Raw genomic sequence first — 17,657 nt, forward strand, 5'->3', positions numbered from 1 at the left:
TAGTCTTGTCTCTAGCCTATTGGGTGGGGGGGATTGAATCTATTTTCCTACCAGTTGTTATTTTTTAGTTGTTGCTGTAATAGAATGTAATAAATTACTCAGATTCTTTGCCATTGTGATAAACAGGAGGCTAGCTTTTTGTTGTCAGTAATTTAAATCTGTTTTGGGGTGTTTCCTCAAGGAGCTTTTCTTTGTCATCCTCAAATGTCTTAGTTTATTTCCTGGGAAACTGCTGGGAAGTGGTAGGCCTACAAGTGTGCATGCTTCTCCGGTCCATGAGTTGTCACAAGAGTGCTGTACCAGATATGGTAATGCACTGAACCTGTGAAATGGAAATAGGGAGTCATTTATCTCAGTGCCTATTGCTTTAATTGTACTTCTGAAGAGATGGATTTTGCCCTCCTCACTGTTAAAATTTTCATATATTATGCATTAGTCAGGAGCACTGTTGAATAATGTAATCTATTGGTGAAAGTGTCTTTGTTTTCTGATGGCTATGAAAGTCTCTTACTTGAGATTAAATGGTTGTTTGAATGTGAACAATACTAATCTTTATATTGCAGTTTCATTTTGTACAACGCTGGAGATAAGTATGTGGTAAAGAAAATGAGCATAAGCGTGCTTCCATGAATGATACGTAGCAAGATTTAGAGTTTTTATACACACAAGTGCAGTTGCCAGATAGCCCTGGCAGCCGGTGCTCTGCCACAACATCAACCTGTTCCTCAAGAGCAGCATGCATTCTCAGTCTTCCCCCACTTCTGTAATAGTGCTGGGTTAAATACCAATGAACCAACCAACAGCACAGTAACCTAAGCTTCTCTTACCAGTCTTCCCTTAGCAGACTACTCAGGCTGAGAGCAAGAGGCAGGACTGCCTACCAAGGTCTGGGTCACTAAGTACTTTGTAGCTTTAGCCTTTGGCAGTCATGTCCCATAGAGTCAGAGACTTCAGTCACCAAGAAACAAGTAACAGGATGGAGAAGAGATGGGATAGACAGAGACTACTCCTGATGGGATCAGAGCCATCTAGCTCAGTATTGTCTAGTTTGAGGGACAAGCTAGATGTTATGGTGTCCATGGGTTTGACTTGAGGACACCACCACCATTTTAGAGCTGAGCTCAAGCCAATTAAACCATGCTATGAGAGTGCGGTGGGGCCAGAAGCTTTTGTCCCCCTCCCCCACACCTTTTCAAGTGCCAAAACAAGCGTCACCTTGAGTCTCAGTGAGAAAGGCAGGCTAGAAATGAAGTAAATAAAATAATAAAAATTGCTCTGCTGTCGAGGTAGGTCTCTTCCTTTTATTGTGCAAGAACACCATTTGCAATGCATTATGTCTCTTGCCCTCTGGGATGGTGGTACAAGATTGCCAAGATGCCCTCATTGACACTGTACGCACATAAAATAAAGCACATTCCTAAAATAGAGCATTATTATTGTTATTATTATTATTATCATTAAACAGGATTTGCCAGTCATAAAAGAGCCAAACAAGACCACCTAAAGGCAAGATATGGGTTTCTCTGTATTCTGGGGGACGCCTCAGTTATGCACAAAATTATGACTACAAATTAACCAAGAGGACCTCTTCTTCCTGCTCCTCAAAAAACCTAGATAAGAATTGAACATGCTTCAGGAGATTGTTGCATGGCATTCTCAGAGCAGTTGAGAGTCCGTTAAAGTGGGAGTGGGCGGAGTGGGAACTTGGCCTGCTTAAGGCCATGAGAACCTACAGAATTCTTGAGGGTGAGATTTGTGCATATGGACGTTTCAAAATGGTTGATTACCTCCTCACCTCTTGTCTATTAGCAACTGAGCAAACTTGATGATCAGCTGCCTGTAAGTAAGGCCGTTATTTGGGGCCATCAATAGATAAGGTAGATGTTTCAACATACTGAGGGAGGGAGAAAGCTCCCAAACATGTAGAAAAAGTAGAATTTTATTTTTATTTTTTAAAAGACACCCTTCCAAATATCCTATTGAGAAATAAGCATACATTATCTTTAGACTATTGAGAGCAGTTATGAGTCAATTGGGGGGGGGGGGTGCATGAACATGCTCAGGATGCTGCTTTTATCACCCTAGGGAGGGAAACATGATTGTACTATGCAGAAATTTCTCAGTCGAAAGGCATACATTTGTTGCCTATCTCCTTTTAGTGGAAAGTTCAGGAGCTCACTGGAGAACTGCAATTTAATATTCATGATTTGTTTTTCTATGGCCTTTGTGGGCTTTTAGCTGACAGTTAGTGAAGGCATAGGTGGTCACTCTGTGAGACCTGGAAGCACAACAGTAATGTATTTGCCCTCTTAAATTACTTTGGGATGGGAACCTGGAGTGCAGGGCTAATATAACTGGAGAATCTATAACCAAATAATTATTCAGAATGTCTTTAAAAAACCAAACCTAACTAGTAAAAATGTAATACAATTTTAAGCACCAATTGACGCTTTAGTAATGTGCAACTTATTTCCAGTTTGAAATTGACATATCTTCTTTTAATGTCATATTGTTTTGTTCCCGTTCAAAAGAGCAAGTATAATAACCTTTCCTGGCCCACTGTTTGTTTGTTTTTTACGCTGCTAGTAATTCTTTGTAATTCGTACATATTTCTCTTTAAATATAGGTACCTTTTAGTTTTTTGTAACTGAGTATCACTACAGTCTTGAGCTGACATGTTATGACAAGAGCTGTCAGAGGATTGGCTTGGAAGGCCTCTTAAGTTTCCAGAGTGTACACAACAGCATTTGGACTCAGCTATTGCATCTTTCCAGTGATAATGCCATCCTTGCCCAATGAGGGAGGTAGGCTGCCTTATTACAGAAGCTTGTGTCTGTCTTTTGATTCAGTAATGATTTTGCTTCAAACCCTGGCAGTGCCAGGCACTGGACAAGGCAGTAGGCGTGCTCACGCAGGCACCTCATGCAAATTGAGGCAATCCTCCTATTCCTGCAATGCTAGCACCTCAAAAAGGAGGCGAAGAGGGGTAAGGGAAGGGGAAGAACAGAGCTTACTTGCATGCTGATACACATACTATAAGATCATTTTTTTGGTATGTACAATGGCAGAGTAGTATGTGCCCCGTTGTTGGCGATGTGCTACCAAGACTGAAACTGTGGGTTTGTTGTTAGTACCGTGCTTCTCATCCTAAACCAAACAGACTATCAAAGTTGTGTGATCAGTCTTTATAGGAAGACTGGAATTGTTTGTTTTTAGTCTGGGGTACTGTGTACACTTTACTTGTGAGTACGTTGTAGTGGTGGTTTAGTATAAGCACTTACGTATTTCTTTTACAGATAATCAAGGGACCTCTTCTCTGACTCTAAACTCAGAACTGTCTTTTGAAAGCACAATAAAGAGAAAAGTCAGAGAGAAGAAAAAACATGGAGTCATCACTGCAAATGTCGCTGGCACAAAATACGAGATCGGTAGCAAGCTGCATATTCTACTTAATATTCTACTTATGTTAATATTTTGTCATGAGAACAAAGAAAGTAAAATTATTTAGCTGCAAAAGCCATCAGGTCAAACTATTATACAACAAGACATTAATACTTGCACCTTTTTAAATGTTTGGAACAGCCACATAGTCCATGTCCCCTTTTGTTCAGAATTGCTGTAGTGCTTCCATGTGATTTGAGTGTTTAATGTATTCAGGCTTAGAAGCCAGTTCTTAGGACCCTGAACTCTTAGACTGGGATTAAAAGTCACAAGAGAGACACTAGCCACTGAAAATCTTTTCCAGCCCTTGTTGCAAAAGCTTACACATTTGTTGAAATGTGTGTTTTTAAGTGGCCTCTGTTAAATCGTTATAGCGTCTAACGTTTAACAAGACTACTCACAGTGCACAAAGCTCAGTGTATTTTTAAAATCCATTCATTTCACCTTGGTTTGAAACATGACTTACAAAAAAGCAATGAGCCTAACAGTTCATTCCCAAGGAGAGATACTCCTGTCTAAGCCTAATGAAATGAATGGGCTTAGACGGGAGTAACTCTCCTTAGGAATGCACTGTAAGTCTTGCCAAGCAGGAGAAAGTCATTTTGCCTTTAGAGTTACCGGTAGTTGCAGGAAATGTGTTCTGACATTCAGGGGCATATTATAAGGGAGCTACAGCCTATGTTGCCATTAGAATATTCTTCCCATAATCACTAGGTTCTTAACATGAAGTGAACTGACACAGGGACTTCCAGCTTCACTTAATTTCATCACAAGTGGGACTTCCATCAAAATGTTCTTAAATTCCCAGAATGCCTGACAAAGCCCCATATGAACCTCAGTAGTATTAAGGAGCGTTTGCTTGTTGGTGCTGAAACTTGGCTCTTTTGTTGGGAGTGGGGAGTGTTTGGGAGGTCAGCATCTTGCTTATGGGAATTTTTGTAAGCTTTTCAGACTTTTCAGTTGGGACTTGGAGCCTCCAACTGCCCAGTCCTGACTTTGACAGTGTCATGTGTCAATTTTCCCATAGTAATTTTGTTGGGGGGTGGGGAGTGAAGACTTTACAGAGAGTGAAAGAGAAGGGAGCCCTTTGAGGCTCGGTGCTGTGAGGGGGATTGCTCAGTGCTTGTCCTTGGGCAGAAATACATTTTCCCCTCAGTTCTTTCTAAAGGAGAGAACACACTCCACTCTTGCAGAAAGAGGGAGAGCAGGACTCTGCAGGTGAGCTGCCTTCACACTGCCACAAAACCCTGGAAAAAGGAAGGCCCAGCACTTGTGCAACACCAGACTGTGCCTGGTGGCTGTGAACCCAAAAGGAAGCCAACAGCTTGCTAGTGCTTCCCTCTCTGAAGTGTCCAGAGCGTTTCTTGGCATTTTCCTGCACACTTAACAGCTTCCCTTTTCTTCCTTTTGTGGCTGACCTCTTTGTGCTGCTTTCCCAATTGGCACAGATACAAAGCTCTTGACTATTAAAGGGTACAAGCAGGGAATCCACAGGAGGAGAGTGGCACTCCCATTCCCTCTGATAGCCTCCACTTCCTGTTCTCTTGCTCTGCCTCATCTCCCTTCCCTCCCCAGCCAATTGTACAGTTTCTTCCTCCCTTTCAAACCCTCCAGAAGGCTTGTTTTCCTCCATCCACAACCTGTTTGGTCACCCAGTTCCCTACTCTCTCCCAAACCCTTCAAAAATGCCTGCTTTCTCCCACCCCACTGCTGAGTCCAATCGGTTGGTTTCCCCCCTGGGAAACTGGCAAGTTAGTTTGTGCCAGCCCTGCAAACTAAAATTTCACACTGGTAACGCTCACTACTTGGAAACCTGATTTACAAGGCTAATGCCAACCATAATTTATCAGTTCAGACATAACACTGAAGTATGGTTTATTGGAAACCCAGAGATGACTATTTTTCTGTGTCTGTGGGGTGGAGAAGGTGTGATCCCTGAAACACCCAAGGAAACACTTCTCGCTTGTAGTAAACCTTGTCATTCCTGATAGATTTCTGTAGTTGACTTGTTTCAGAGATCCAGTTTAGATCTAAAACATATTGTTTTGGAAGCATTTTTAATCAAATGACAATCTCTTTTTAATTTCCATAGCAAGTTCCATTTCGCTTCCAGCTTAATTGATATGATAATTACAGCTATGCAATAGGGAGTTTTAGATATGCAAGTTTTAGTGATTCACTGTGTTAAGTTAATAATGCTTAATACTCTTTATGTGAGTATTGCTATATGACAAAACATTAAAATTATGTTTTCTTTAGAGAGTCCTGAACTCTATAGTTCTTGTGATATCTACATACATATATATATGTATATTTCTAGTTCGTGTAGTAATAGAAGAGATGGGGTATGTGAAAACTCGTGACGACGATGAGTCTGCAAACCTCATCTGGAGTGATTCTGCTGTGCAGCAGGAAAAGATTGCAGAACTCCGAAATTATCAGGTAAGAAACATAGGCTGATTTTAGCCTACCCTAATTCTTCAGAGGGATAAATGAGATGAGGATTCTCTGGTACCTTGTGTATTAAAATGTAGCTTCTTTGTATGCATTGCTTGAGAAATATGTTCTGTTCTTGGGTCTTCTGTCCACCATTGATGAATAATTTAGATTGTGCTCCTACAAGCAGGGTTTACATTTGGTTTGATCTTAGCAAGTTCTCTGAATTCTCAGCTTTCATTAAAAAAAAAAAAGTGAGTCTCTAGTTCTTTCCCTTGTGGAGAAATAAGGAAAAAGGCATATCTCTGTGAGGGGCTAGAGACTTTAAAAAAAATGAAAGCTGGGAATTCAGAGACCCTACTAAGACTAATGCTTTAATGATCTAGCAATATTTTATTACTATTTTTTTAAAGGAGAAAAAAATCACTCGTCTTCAGGGTGGGGAAGGAAGGAGACTGTGATCCTTCACATACTATTAAAAATGGCACCAGTCAACGCTGGCTCAGGAGCCATTTTCTTTAGCATTTTGTTCCCTGACTCTTCCACATATGCATTTGCCTTCCCTCAATGTTCTACTGCTAAACTTGTACTTAAAAAAATAGTGGGTGGGAGCTGCTTGCAGTCTGTAGGGACTGCTTCTGTTAATTGCTACCGTACTACTTGTTGCAAGAATTTTGCCTCATATGTTATTTAAAATGGCTCCAGTTAATGCAGGGAGCCATTTTGTTGAGTGTCCTCCGACCCTTCCACAAGTGCGCCGATTGTACAATTAGTAAACAGAATTGCCAGTGACAACAATTTTGCTATGGGAGAAAATGTCTCTAGCATTTCTGCGCAGTAGCGCTGGACTCCATGTGCAAAAAAAAGGGGGTTGGTGTTGCTGTGACACCACCGGTGATGCTATCAGTGATGCCCAGCACCCTTGCTCGATATTCCTGTTTCTTTGGCCATGTGTGGAAGGAATACACCAACTCCACAGCAAAAGGGATTCAGAGGAAAGAGCATGAGCATGGAACAATTTCCCCAAGCTGATTTAAATGCTTGCAGATCAACTGCCAAGAAAATCAGGAGTAAGTCTAGCATGTGGAATAACCCCACGACCTCCTCACAGTCTCAGGTGGTTCTCTGCAAAAGAACCACTTTCATTGTGAGATCTTTTGTTTTAAAATGGGAAAGTCTATCAATTACTGTAATAGAATGAAGGCTAAACCAGGCCCACATGTATGGGGAATCTTCCTAGGGTAATTTGATTTATTTTCACAATAGATTTCATACCCATACCAGTGGTCTCCAAGGTGGCTTGTATGAGATTAAAACAATACTAAAATGAAATATAGAACATTTAATCATGGCATGCTTTTGCACTTTTAACTTGTGGTTTCTTGCATCTTTAAAATGTTTGTATATTTTGTGCCATAAATATGACCTCCTGCCTTACATATGTATTCTTTTTTTCCCTCCAGAGAATCAACCATTTTCCAGGAATGGGAGAGATCTGTAGGAAGGATTTTTTAGCAAGAAACATGACCAAGTAATTAATTTCTTCCATGTCCCTAGCCCCATCTTCATATTTTGTATTATTCTTTCAGCGCCATGTGTCTTCTGCCCCTCTTTCCATCAAGTCTTCAACTCAGCCTGTTTTCAAGCTCGCTGCCTCTTCAGTTCCCCTGTGTTTTGCTACCTAGATTTTCCATTTCATATTTCTCTTCTGCATGTCTGTCTGCATCGTGTCCCCTACCAACAACCGCTAGACTCTAGTCCAGTGATGGCGAACCTTTTAGAGACCGAGTGCCCAAACTGCAACCAAAAACCCACTTATTTATCGCCGAGTGCCAATGCGGCAATTTAACCTGAATACCACCCCCAGAGGGGGCCCAGAGGGAGAGGCTAGGGTTGCCAAGTTCCTCTTCGCCATGAGTGGGAGGTTTTTGGGGTGGCGCCTGAGGAGGGCGGGGTTTGGGGAAGGACTTCAGTGCCATAGAGTCCAATTGCCAAAGTGGCAATTTTTTCCAGGGGAACTGATCTCTATTGGTTGGAGATCACCTGTAACAGCAGATCTCCAGCTAGTACCTGGAGATTGGTAACTAGTTCCTTAGTGTTTTCTCTCTACATATCAAGACAAATGGAAAGGTGTTTGGAGGATAGCTTGTGGGCACTTCAAAGGTGGAATAGGACTACACGCCCCTCCGCCCGCACAGACCCAGAGGGTGCTGGAGAAGCCGCTGGAGGGAAAGAAGGAAGGAAGGAAGGAAGGAAGGGAAGGGAGGGGGAAAGGGAAGGAAGGGAGGGAGAGAAAGAAAGAAAAAGAGAGAGAAAGGGAGAAAGAAATGGAGCAAGGGAGAGAAAGAAAAGGACAGAGGGAGACAGAAAAAGAAAGAGGCCATTTATGCATGGGAGGTTTTGCCTTGGATTTGCCACTCGGTAGGGCTCGGCGGCAGGCTTGTGAGAGGCGAGCAGGGTGGGGCAGAGGGCGCCTCCTTCGCACCCACCGACCAGCCATGCCCCTCCGCCCGCACAGGCCCAGAGGGCGCCGGAGAAGCCGCCGGCCATGCCGAGTGTGAGCGCTCGGCTTCTGTTCCCCGCTCTCCCACCCGCCTGGCTGGCCGCGCACGCTCCAGCGGCGGCAATGGCGGCAGCTTCTGTGGGAGAGTCCGGGGGCCACAGCCAATGATGTCGGAGGTTCCCCACCCCTGGGCTACAGCCTCCCCCATCCGGGGTGGGGCAGAGCCGGAAAGGCCAGCGGCTTGGAGGAACAGTGCGTGCCGGCAGAAAGGGCTACGCGTGCCGGAAGTGGCACCCGTGCCATAGGTTCGCCAACACGGCTCTAGTCCCTAGGCTTTGTGTGAGGTTTTTAACTGTTCGTTTCTTATTGTTCCCCTTTCTTCATCTTCTGTCTTTTCTGCTATTCTCCTGCTCTACCCATATGTTCGTCTGGCTGCCAATTCTCAGTTTGATGCCTATTTAGGGTTGCCAACCTGCAGCTGCTGCCTGGAGATCTCCTGCTATTACAATTGATCTCCAGATGACCAAGATCAGTTCCCCTGGAGAAAATGGCTGCTTTGGAGGGTAGACTCTGTAGCATTATACCCTACTGAGGTTCCTCCCCTCCCCAAACTTTGCCCTCCTCAGGCTCCACCCCTAAGATCTTCAGGTATTTCCCCACCCAGAGCTGGCAACCCTAAGCCTACCCTACCCTGCTTTTGGGATCCTGATACTTTAGCTTCACTACATCCTTGTTCACTTCCAAGCTTTTAATCCCCTTCCTAGTCAGTGTCCAGCTGTTGCTATCCTCCTCAGCCATCACACCCAGCTTCGGTTGTGCCCAAGGCCCATGAGAGGTTTTTCTCAGTCCGACTGAAGTTGCTTTGGGTACAAACAGTATAAATTGTCATGGAAAAATTGGTTGACAAATAGAATGTCCCTAAATATTTTGTGGCATTATGGCTAAAGCTGGCCTGCAAACCAAAATATGACTTTGTATCTTTCTGATTTTTTCCTTTCTAATATGTGTATATACAAAATTAATTCATCCTGAGTTTTAACTGTATTTAGTTTCTTGTTTCCCTTTCTACACCTCCACAGAATAAAGTGTCTTTATTTTGTGTTCTTGCTTCACACAATGGTTGTTTGTTTCATCAATGACCTAGATCACTAAATGGGTTATTTCTTCACTTGTTTTCATTCCCTTGTTCTACAGCTCTTTAAGGCCTAGTTTGTACATACAGAGGATTGTGGTGATAGAATACTGTACCGCTTCATACTGCATGCCATGGAATGTCATTTTTCCATATGTTTTCCCTTTTTTTAAAACAACCCTACAAAAACAAAACCAGTGCAGCAAGCAAATGGAGGGGGGTAGGACATTTTTTCCTGCTGTAGTTTTTTAAAAAAACATTTGCATGGAGCTTTTTAATGCAAAGAAACAATCTGAAGTGTCACCACCTGCACTGTGAAATGGTAGAGTCCATTCTCATCTCATTCTTTTGTATGTGTGAACTATGCCTAACTTGTGAATTCATTTTGGGAAATGTATCTCTTGCATCCTGTTGAGATTAAAGGTACTGGAGAAAATATGCAATTGGTGAGAGCCAAACTGTCAGATAGGAGTCTGATCCTCCAAGCTGTCTTTGCTTCCTATGTTGGAAGCTGAGAAGAAGGGGCTGTATTTCAGTGGCTCAGTATGCAGAAGGTCCCAAATTCAATTTCTGGCATCTCCAGGTAAAAAGCATCCACAACTGGTGATGTGAAAGACCTCTGACTGAGACCTTCGAGAGCTGCTCCCAGGCTTGACAGTACTGATCTAGATATACTAGTGGTCTCACTCAGTGAATGTGTGAGAGAGATAGGGGTGCCATTCCTTTGCTGGGAGCGGGGGTCTCCCTGCCACCAGTGTGTGCTTCCCCACCACTGCTCAGGTGGCCAGTGGGGATGTCAGTTCATCACTAGGGGACGGCAGGGATGCTTTGCATTTGAACAAAACTCTATGGTCTCCTGGTGATGTACTGACATCACTTTCAGGCACACAGGAAGTAACTTCAACATTGAGCCAGTGACATCATTATGTTGCTGGTGAGGGCCCCTGCTACAGGTAAGCCTTTATGCTGAGAGAGAAAGTGATTGTAGTGGGAGACAGTGCAGGAAGGTTAGTTGCTGGTGCGGGCAGGATGGTTCCGCACCCTTCACTTGACTCTTCTGCCCTGACCTTCTGTCCTTAAAGTTTTTAAAAATATATATTCTATTTATTTTAAAGTTTGTTTTTATGTTGTGATTGTTTGCTACTTTGGGGACCCTCAGTTGGGTGGAAAGATGATGTACAAATGTTATAAATAAAATAAAGTTGGAACTTCTATCCCAGATATTTACATGATTGAGGTAGATCACCATTTAAAAGATGAGTTGCTGCTATCTCATCTAGCTTGGCTCCAAAGAGAAGCCGAAAAGGTTTTGGACAGATTTCATAATTTGGAATAATATCAATATAAATTGTACTAACTGTGCAACTATGATTACCCCTTCTTTTACAAATACCCACTGTATAACCCTATACTTAAAAATTTTTTAATAGACCATAATGAAGATTTAGCAGCTCCTTTATCCATATGTTGCACCTGGGTGCTGTTTAAGCATCCTAGGAATCTTTAGTAGCATAAAGTCATGTCTTAGGTGAGAGTTAGGGCATCTCATTTGGAAACATATGATAAGGAAACTTAAAAGAAGTAGGCAGGGATTCGGCTGAATTCGGCCCATTTTTATTCGGGAAGTGCCGAATTCCGAACTTCCCCTATTCGGATTCAGGGAATTCGGCTTGAAATTCGGCATTCATGAATAAATTCGGCCATTTAAAGCCATTAAAAACACATTTGTGCCTTTCTGCGGCTCTGGGGAAGGCATTTTTGGAGGTAGAGGTCCCAAACTTTCAGGGTAGCTTGGAGGGACCCGACTTGCAAGAACCCCCCAAGTTTGGTGAAGATTGGGTCAGGGGGTCCCGAGTTATGGGGTCTGGAAGGGGTCCCCGCATCCATCCCTGAATGGGAGCAGGCAATCCTTAATGTGCATCTAGAGAGTGGCAAATCCAAGGCAAAACCTCCCATTGTTTCTCGTTGGCTATTTATGCACGGGAAGTTTTGCTTTGGATTTTCCACTTTCTAGATGCACATTTTCCCCAGCCAAATTCTGCTTTTGTACTTCATTTATACTCCTCTTGTTCTCCCCCTTTTTATTTGAGACTCACAATAATCCTGTGAGGGAGGTTAGTCTGAGAGTGTATGACTGATTCAAGGTTGCCCAGCAAGCTTCCTTGGTAGAGCGGACATTCGAACCTGGGTCTCCCAGATCCTAGTCCAACGCTTTAACCACTAGACCATGCTGGTGTACTGTATGCAGTATTGGCTACAATAAACAATATGATGAAACTAGATTACACGATAAAGAACAATGAAATAAATATAGTATATATACAGACAAAACTACAACACAATTCTCTTTATAAAAGCACTCTCTTAACAATTGTCGGTGAGAGTCAGCTTCTCTGAAATGTGAAACAAGCGTGAGTATGGTATAATCTCTTTGCGTACTTTGGAGCTTACAAAGTTGAGTCTTTGACCTTGTAAGCATGTTGATGACTTAGGTACATGAGCCTAAGAGTGTCCCAGGATGGTTCATGTTATGAGTTTTGCGTGTGTATAAACTGTGTATGTGTAGTGCCTTAATTCCAATATACTGAATGCCGTGTAGATATTTTTGGGCTACAGGAATCTTGAGCATATTAATAAACTACAAAGACTATTGTACTTTCTGAAGGTTTTGTTAAATAGTAAGTGAGTTTTGTAACAGGCTATCTATTGTACTAAGATCATGATGTTCTTGGCACCAATCCTGCCTTCACAGATGCAACTTCTGTAACCAAAATGAACATTCAGAAGCAGTAGGAGGTCTACATATCACTGTAGTTAATAACGTTTCTCTATGTGAGGAATTCTTTTAATGCCAAACACTGAGCAAATTAGGAAGCTAGATTACATCTGACAGTTTCAATTAATGGAATGAATAATAAACATATGTGTAGGATCTGTCCCCCTCCCACCATGAAAGGATAAAAAAAAAACTGAGGACGTGAGTAAAATTCTGTTCCTTTAGGTTCTTGTACAAATAGGGTTGACATCTCTGGTATAGGAACAACCTGGAGATTTTGGAGATAGAGATTGGGGAGAGTGGAGTTTCAGAAGGGAAGGGGAAGGACCTCAGGGTATAATGCCATAATGCCCACCCTTCAAAGCAGCCATTTTCTCCAGAAGAACTGATATTGGTCATCTGGAGATCAACTGTAATAGTGGGAGATCTCCAGATGCCACCTAGAGGTTGGCAATCCTACATGCGAAGGAAGTATTTAAATTAAACACATTGTATTGAAGATTTGGGTGTGTCTGTGCATGCAGGCATTAATACAAAACATTTATCCAAGTTTTCCTCTTGCTTTGTGGTACTTCTGTTATTGTTTGAGACATGTTCTGTTTGTGTCCATTAACTGTTTGTGATTAAAGGTACAATAAAGGTGTACCTTCTAATGACTTTGGTGTACACCCTGTTCAAGGTAATTCCACTGGCTCCAATGGAGCATTAAGAGGATCAGTCTGATACTGTCCAACATTGAAACAGAGCAGGATTTAATCTCAAAGAATGAAAAGTATTATACTAATGCTTCTCTTGTTTTTCAGAATGATCAAATCTCAGCCTCAGGAATATAGCTTTATTCCCCGGACATGGATCTTCCCAGCAGAATATACGCAATTCCAAAACTATGTAAAAGAACTCAAGAGAAAGCGCAGACAGAAAACCTTTATAGTCAAACCAGCAAATGGTGCCATGGGACATGGGTATGTGCAATATTGAATAATGATTCCTTATGTGTTAATTAATGTCGAGTTTACGTTTTTATTTTCTTTTTTTTAACTGTCACCATGAGTACAGTATTTTTCTGTTGTAAGGCAACCAACACAGTACCATATGCTGTTATGGTAAAATGCTTAGCAAAAGTTCACTTCCAAATAATGGGCTGGTTTGGTTTACTCTCCAGCTTAATAACATTGTATCTTGGATCCTGTTCGTTTATTAAAGTTTTATCTTATTTACTTCATTTACACCTCACTTTTCTCCCCAGTAGGGACCCAAAGTAGCTCAGAACATTCTCCCCTTCTACACTTTATCCTCACAACAACCCTATGCCTTAGGTTAGACCAAGAGTATGTGGCTGGCCAAGGTCACCCAGCAGGCTTCTATGGCAGAGTGGGATTTGAACCTAGGTTTCCCACATCCTAGTCTGACACTCTTTACCACTACACCACACTGGCCCTATCTTCCTTTCCTTGAACAATAAAACTTAAATAAGACCCATCTGTAAAAACACCTCCCTTCGGCTCTTCTCTTCAGCCTTCAAAAAATGAGCAACAAAATAAGTACGCTGAAGGTCAGAGTCCTCTAAGAGGAACTGAACCTTTTGCTTCAAGGTTGCTCGAGAAGTTGTGGACCATTTGTTAAAACATGGTATAATCCATTTTAGCCTGAATTGGTATATGTAAGGAAAATGCAAATGGATATGTACCAAGGAGTCCACTGACTGAAGAGGGCAGGGACACAGCTGGGCTGAAAAAAAAAAAATCTTTAGCATACGACCCAGCAAAACCATTGAAAAGGGGCAATTCTTGAATGCATAAAGATTCTGCATAACTTTGGACTAACCAGAGAATCCATATAGGAAGGAAGATTACCCTTAGATAACAGGCCCAGGGCAAGTGGAGAACATGTCCTCCGAACATCAAACTGAGTGTAACTCTTATCTCTAGCATAGATCAATTTGGCCATAGGTTTTTTACATTGATCTACAGAAGAATAAAGGTCTTCTACCAGGGAGCCTTATAAGAGTCCTTGAGGGTTAAGCTTACCAGGCTATCCTCCAGAGCCTCAAAAAATAGATGAAACCAATAATTAAAGGCGCGCACCCAGGCAAAAGCTTCTATTGAACTAAGACCAAAGTCATAACTAAGGGCTGATGATGAAATGCACCCGGGGAGCCCTCCAATTGCTTGAAGGAATGAGGACTGCACTCTATCTACAGCAGAAATCCATATAGGGGCACTGTACAAAAGTTGTGACATCACTATTGAGTTAAAGACTCTAATAGCGGCTGGGCTATAATGTGCCCCATTAGAGAAAAAAAATCACAAAATTGCCTTCACAGTAGCCGTGGACTTCTGAGCGGCCAGTTGTTTATGACATCTCCAGTACAAGGTGGAATGAAATAGGACACCCAAATACCTAAACGAGGAAACCTGGGAAATCTTCTGCCCATTTTCTCTTTTGGTGGAAGAGTGAGAAGCAAACTTAATAATTTTAGTTTTAGTAAAAATTTATAGATAATTCCTCATGCAAACAATAACTATGGAACCTTTTCAGAGCCTGAAAAAGACCAATCCGAGTTCACGAGAATAAAACTGAGTCGTCAGCATAAAGTAAAAGAGGGACTAAAGTATCCAGTAATTTAAGCACATGGAAAGAAGGGTCAATAAAAAGGACTGGCAAATCAGACAGGTACAAATTAAAAAGGGATGGCGCTAAAAGGCATCCCTGTCTAACCCCCCAGACAATGGGAAAAGGAGCAGTTAAATGACCCTCCCTATTACATCGCACTTGGGCTGTAGAATGCTGGCCCTATCTTATTTGAGCATATAACATCATTAATATAATTTACAAAAAAATTATCAACAATAAAATGTTAATTTTTTCTGAAATGGAATGGTAGATGAAGTCATTGTCCGTATTCATTGAGGAAAGTTTTAATAGTGTGCATAGTCAGTATTGTTTTGCGTAATATGAAAACATAATTAATGGGTTTTGCAAAAGAGCAGCTGGATATATTAGAGAAAACTGTGTAAGCTAAAAAGGGTTTTCAAGGGTTCACCTTGGGGAAAGTTACAGTTGCCAACTTCCAGGTGGTGTCAGATCTCCTGGGATTACAGCTGCTCTCCAGGTGACAGATCAGTTCCCCTGGAGAAAACGGCTGTTTTGGAAGATGGATTATATGGCATTATACTCCATTGAAGTCCCTCCCCTCCCCAAACCCTGCCCTCCTCAGGATCCACCCCCAAAATTGCCAGGTATTTCCCAGCCTGGAGCTGGCAACCCTAAAGTGTAGTTCAACTGTAAAGCGCAGGGTTCATGAAAGGCCTTTGGTTTTCAATGTAGTAGAAGTGATTTTACACCAAATTGTTGTGGGTTGAGCTAACAAAAACAGGGGTATTTGGTAAAGCATTTGGTAATATATTAACACATCGTTAATATATTACATGCAGTCCTGTAGGCAAACCCCCAACAGGGCAAGTAACAGTCTCCAGGTCTATTTGCAAAAACAGTGTGCGGGGAGGAGGAAACCCTCGCCTCGTACCATACTCCCTATCCAAAACAGCTCCCTATGCTGCTTCTTAGTGGAGCTGCTTCCAGGAACTTGCAGCTGTACTATGACTGTGTATTTTATAATTAATTAATTTTAATCTTATTGTACAGCTCAGGATCTGTGGTCAAAGGAGCTTTGTTAGTAAAGTAAAGTAATATGGCTGCAAGTCCCCATAGAGAACTCATGCAGGAAGTAATACATAGTTTGGTCTTGAAACAAATTGCAAATGTAAATACCTTTATTGAGAAGGTCATGATCCTGGTGAAATGGCTAGCTGTAACTGAAAATATATTTCCAAAGGGTTAGCTCAACTTTCAGTTTTAATTTACTTTTTGTGGTGGTGTGTCTTTTTCCCCCTCCCCTTTCAAACCAGGATCTCTCTCATAAGAAATGGAGAAAAGCTGCATTCTCAAGAACACCTGATAGTCCAGGAGTACCTTGAGAAGCCCTTTCTTATTGAAGGTTACAAGTTTGATTTAAGAGTGTACACTCTGGTAACTTCCTGTGATCCATTAAAAATATTTTTATATCATGATGGACTAGTGAGAATGGGTACAGAGAAGTATCATACTCCCAGTGACTCAAATCTGGTAAGTGAATGTTAGGTTCAAACAAAATGCCTCATGGCATAGCATTGAACTTCTTAGTGACTAGTGAGTCTTTCTGTTGGTAGGAAAGTAAAGTGAGCCTCTCTCACAAGGTAAATTGCTTTGCTACCATCTACCTTTGATTACTATTGCACAGGGGTAAGGTATGAAACTTTGTGTAAAAATAATTGTAAGCAATTGTAGTTCTCGTTTTCTCCAGGTCTAGTTTTATTCTATTTTTTCCTTGGCCTTGTATTGGAACTTTTGATGCATGTCAGCAACTATAGCCATCTCTTGATGTGGTTCAGATTAGTAATTTTTAAAAAGCTCATTCTTAAAGATGGCCTACATGTGCAAGTCAGCTGCTTCTAGGGTTGCCAAGTGCCAGGTGGTGGCGGGCAAACCCCCGCCAATCCACCTGGCCGCCCGCTGACCAGCTGAGGGTCGGCGGGCAATCTGTGCAAGCAGGGACAGGTCACTTCCTGTTCACATACAGAAGTGCTGCATTGCAAAGGGCTGGTTTCCAGTGGTAAAGGCCTGTTGCGATGTGGCTCTAGTCCATGTGAGTGGAAAACGGCCCCTTGTGGTGCGTTTTACACCCAAAAGTACCGCATCACAACAGGCCTTTACCACTCAAACTGGGAGTTTGAGTGGAAACCGGCCCTTAGCAATGCAGCACTTCCGGGAGCGTGTGACCCCCCCCCACCTCCAGTCCAAAAACCTCCCGCCGAAGAAGGACCTGGTAAGCCTAGCTGCTTCCCAGCATCCCACCAAACAGAGTAAATGGTACATAGATCTATTTCTATTTTGTAAGCTTAATACATGGAACCATGACAGATGAATAAATGAATGAAACTAAGTTGTTCCAACCACAAATATTTTAATGAAGGATATGAAACTTGTGCGATGGAACTTCTCCATGTCAGATATTTAATTCCAAAAATGTTTTTCATAATTTAGGACTGATTGACACCTTAAAGTCCTTGTTGCTGCTATGTAGACTTCTGATGAGGCATATGCTGGAAGGCTCATGCTGGGAACTTTTCCCCCAAGCACCACAGAAACCCAGTTGTGATAAGGACCATGGTGTGTGAGTAGAAAGGGCTTAAGCATCTCCCTCTACACCAGTGGTTCCCAACCTTTTTTTGACCAGGGACCACTAGGACTTTTTTGTTCGGTGCCGGGACCCCAAGGTTCAAAATAAAAATTCAGAGAATTTGAAAGTAAACTTTAATCATAACTGTTAG

At 42.2% G+C, this 17,657-nt stretch overlaps 1 protein-coding gene across 3 annotated transcripts in view; it reads left to right on the plus strand.

Moving 5' to 3' along the window:
- Window positions 1-2,704: 2,704 nt before the first annotated feature.
- The window catches only part of TTLL7 (tubulin tyrosine ligase like 7), a 55,734-nt gene continuing 40,781 nt past the window's right edge, over window positions 2,705-17,657 (plus strand). For 2 of the 3 annotated variants that reach the window (XM_056844563.1, XM_056844566.1), the window contains exons 1-6: window positions 2,705-2,804; window positions 3,297-3,428; window positions 5,762-5,883; window positions 7,341-7,408; window positions 13,092-13,250; window positions 16,197-16,413. In XM_056844563.1, the coding sequence (XP_056700541.1) occupies window positions 2,780-2,804; window positions 3,297-3,428; window positions 5,762-5,883; window positions 7,341-7,408; window positions 13,092-13,250; window positions 16,197-16,413 (723 nt within the window). In that variant the 5' untranslated portion in view covers window positions 2,705-2,779. Of the gene's footprint in view, window positions 2,805-3,296; window positions 3,429-5,700; window positions 5,884-7,340; window positions 7,409-13,091; window positions 13,251-16,196; window positions 16,414-17,657 lie in introns of all 3 variants that reach the window. The other variant, XM_056844565.1, reaches the window with a different exon arrangement.

Source organism: Euleptes europaea, chromosome 2, assembly GCF_029931775.1.
Source record: "Euleptes europaea isolate rEulEur1 chromosome 2, rEulEur1.hap1, whole genome shotgun sequence".
NCBI lineage: Eukaryota > Metazoa > Chordata > Lepidosauria > Squamata > Sphaerodactylidae > Euleptes > Euleptes europaea.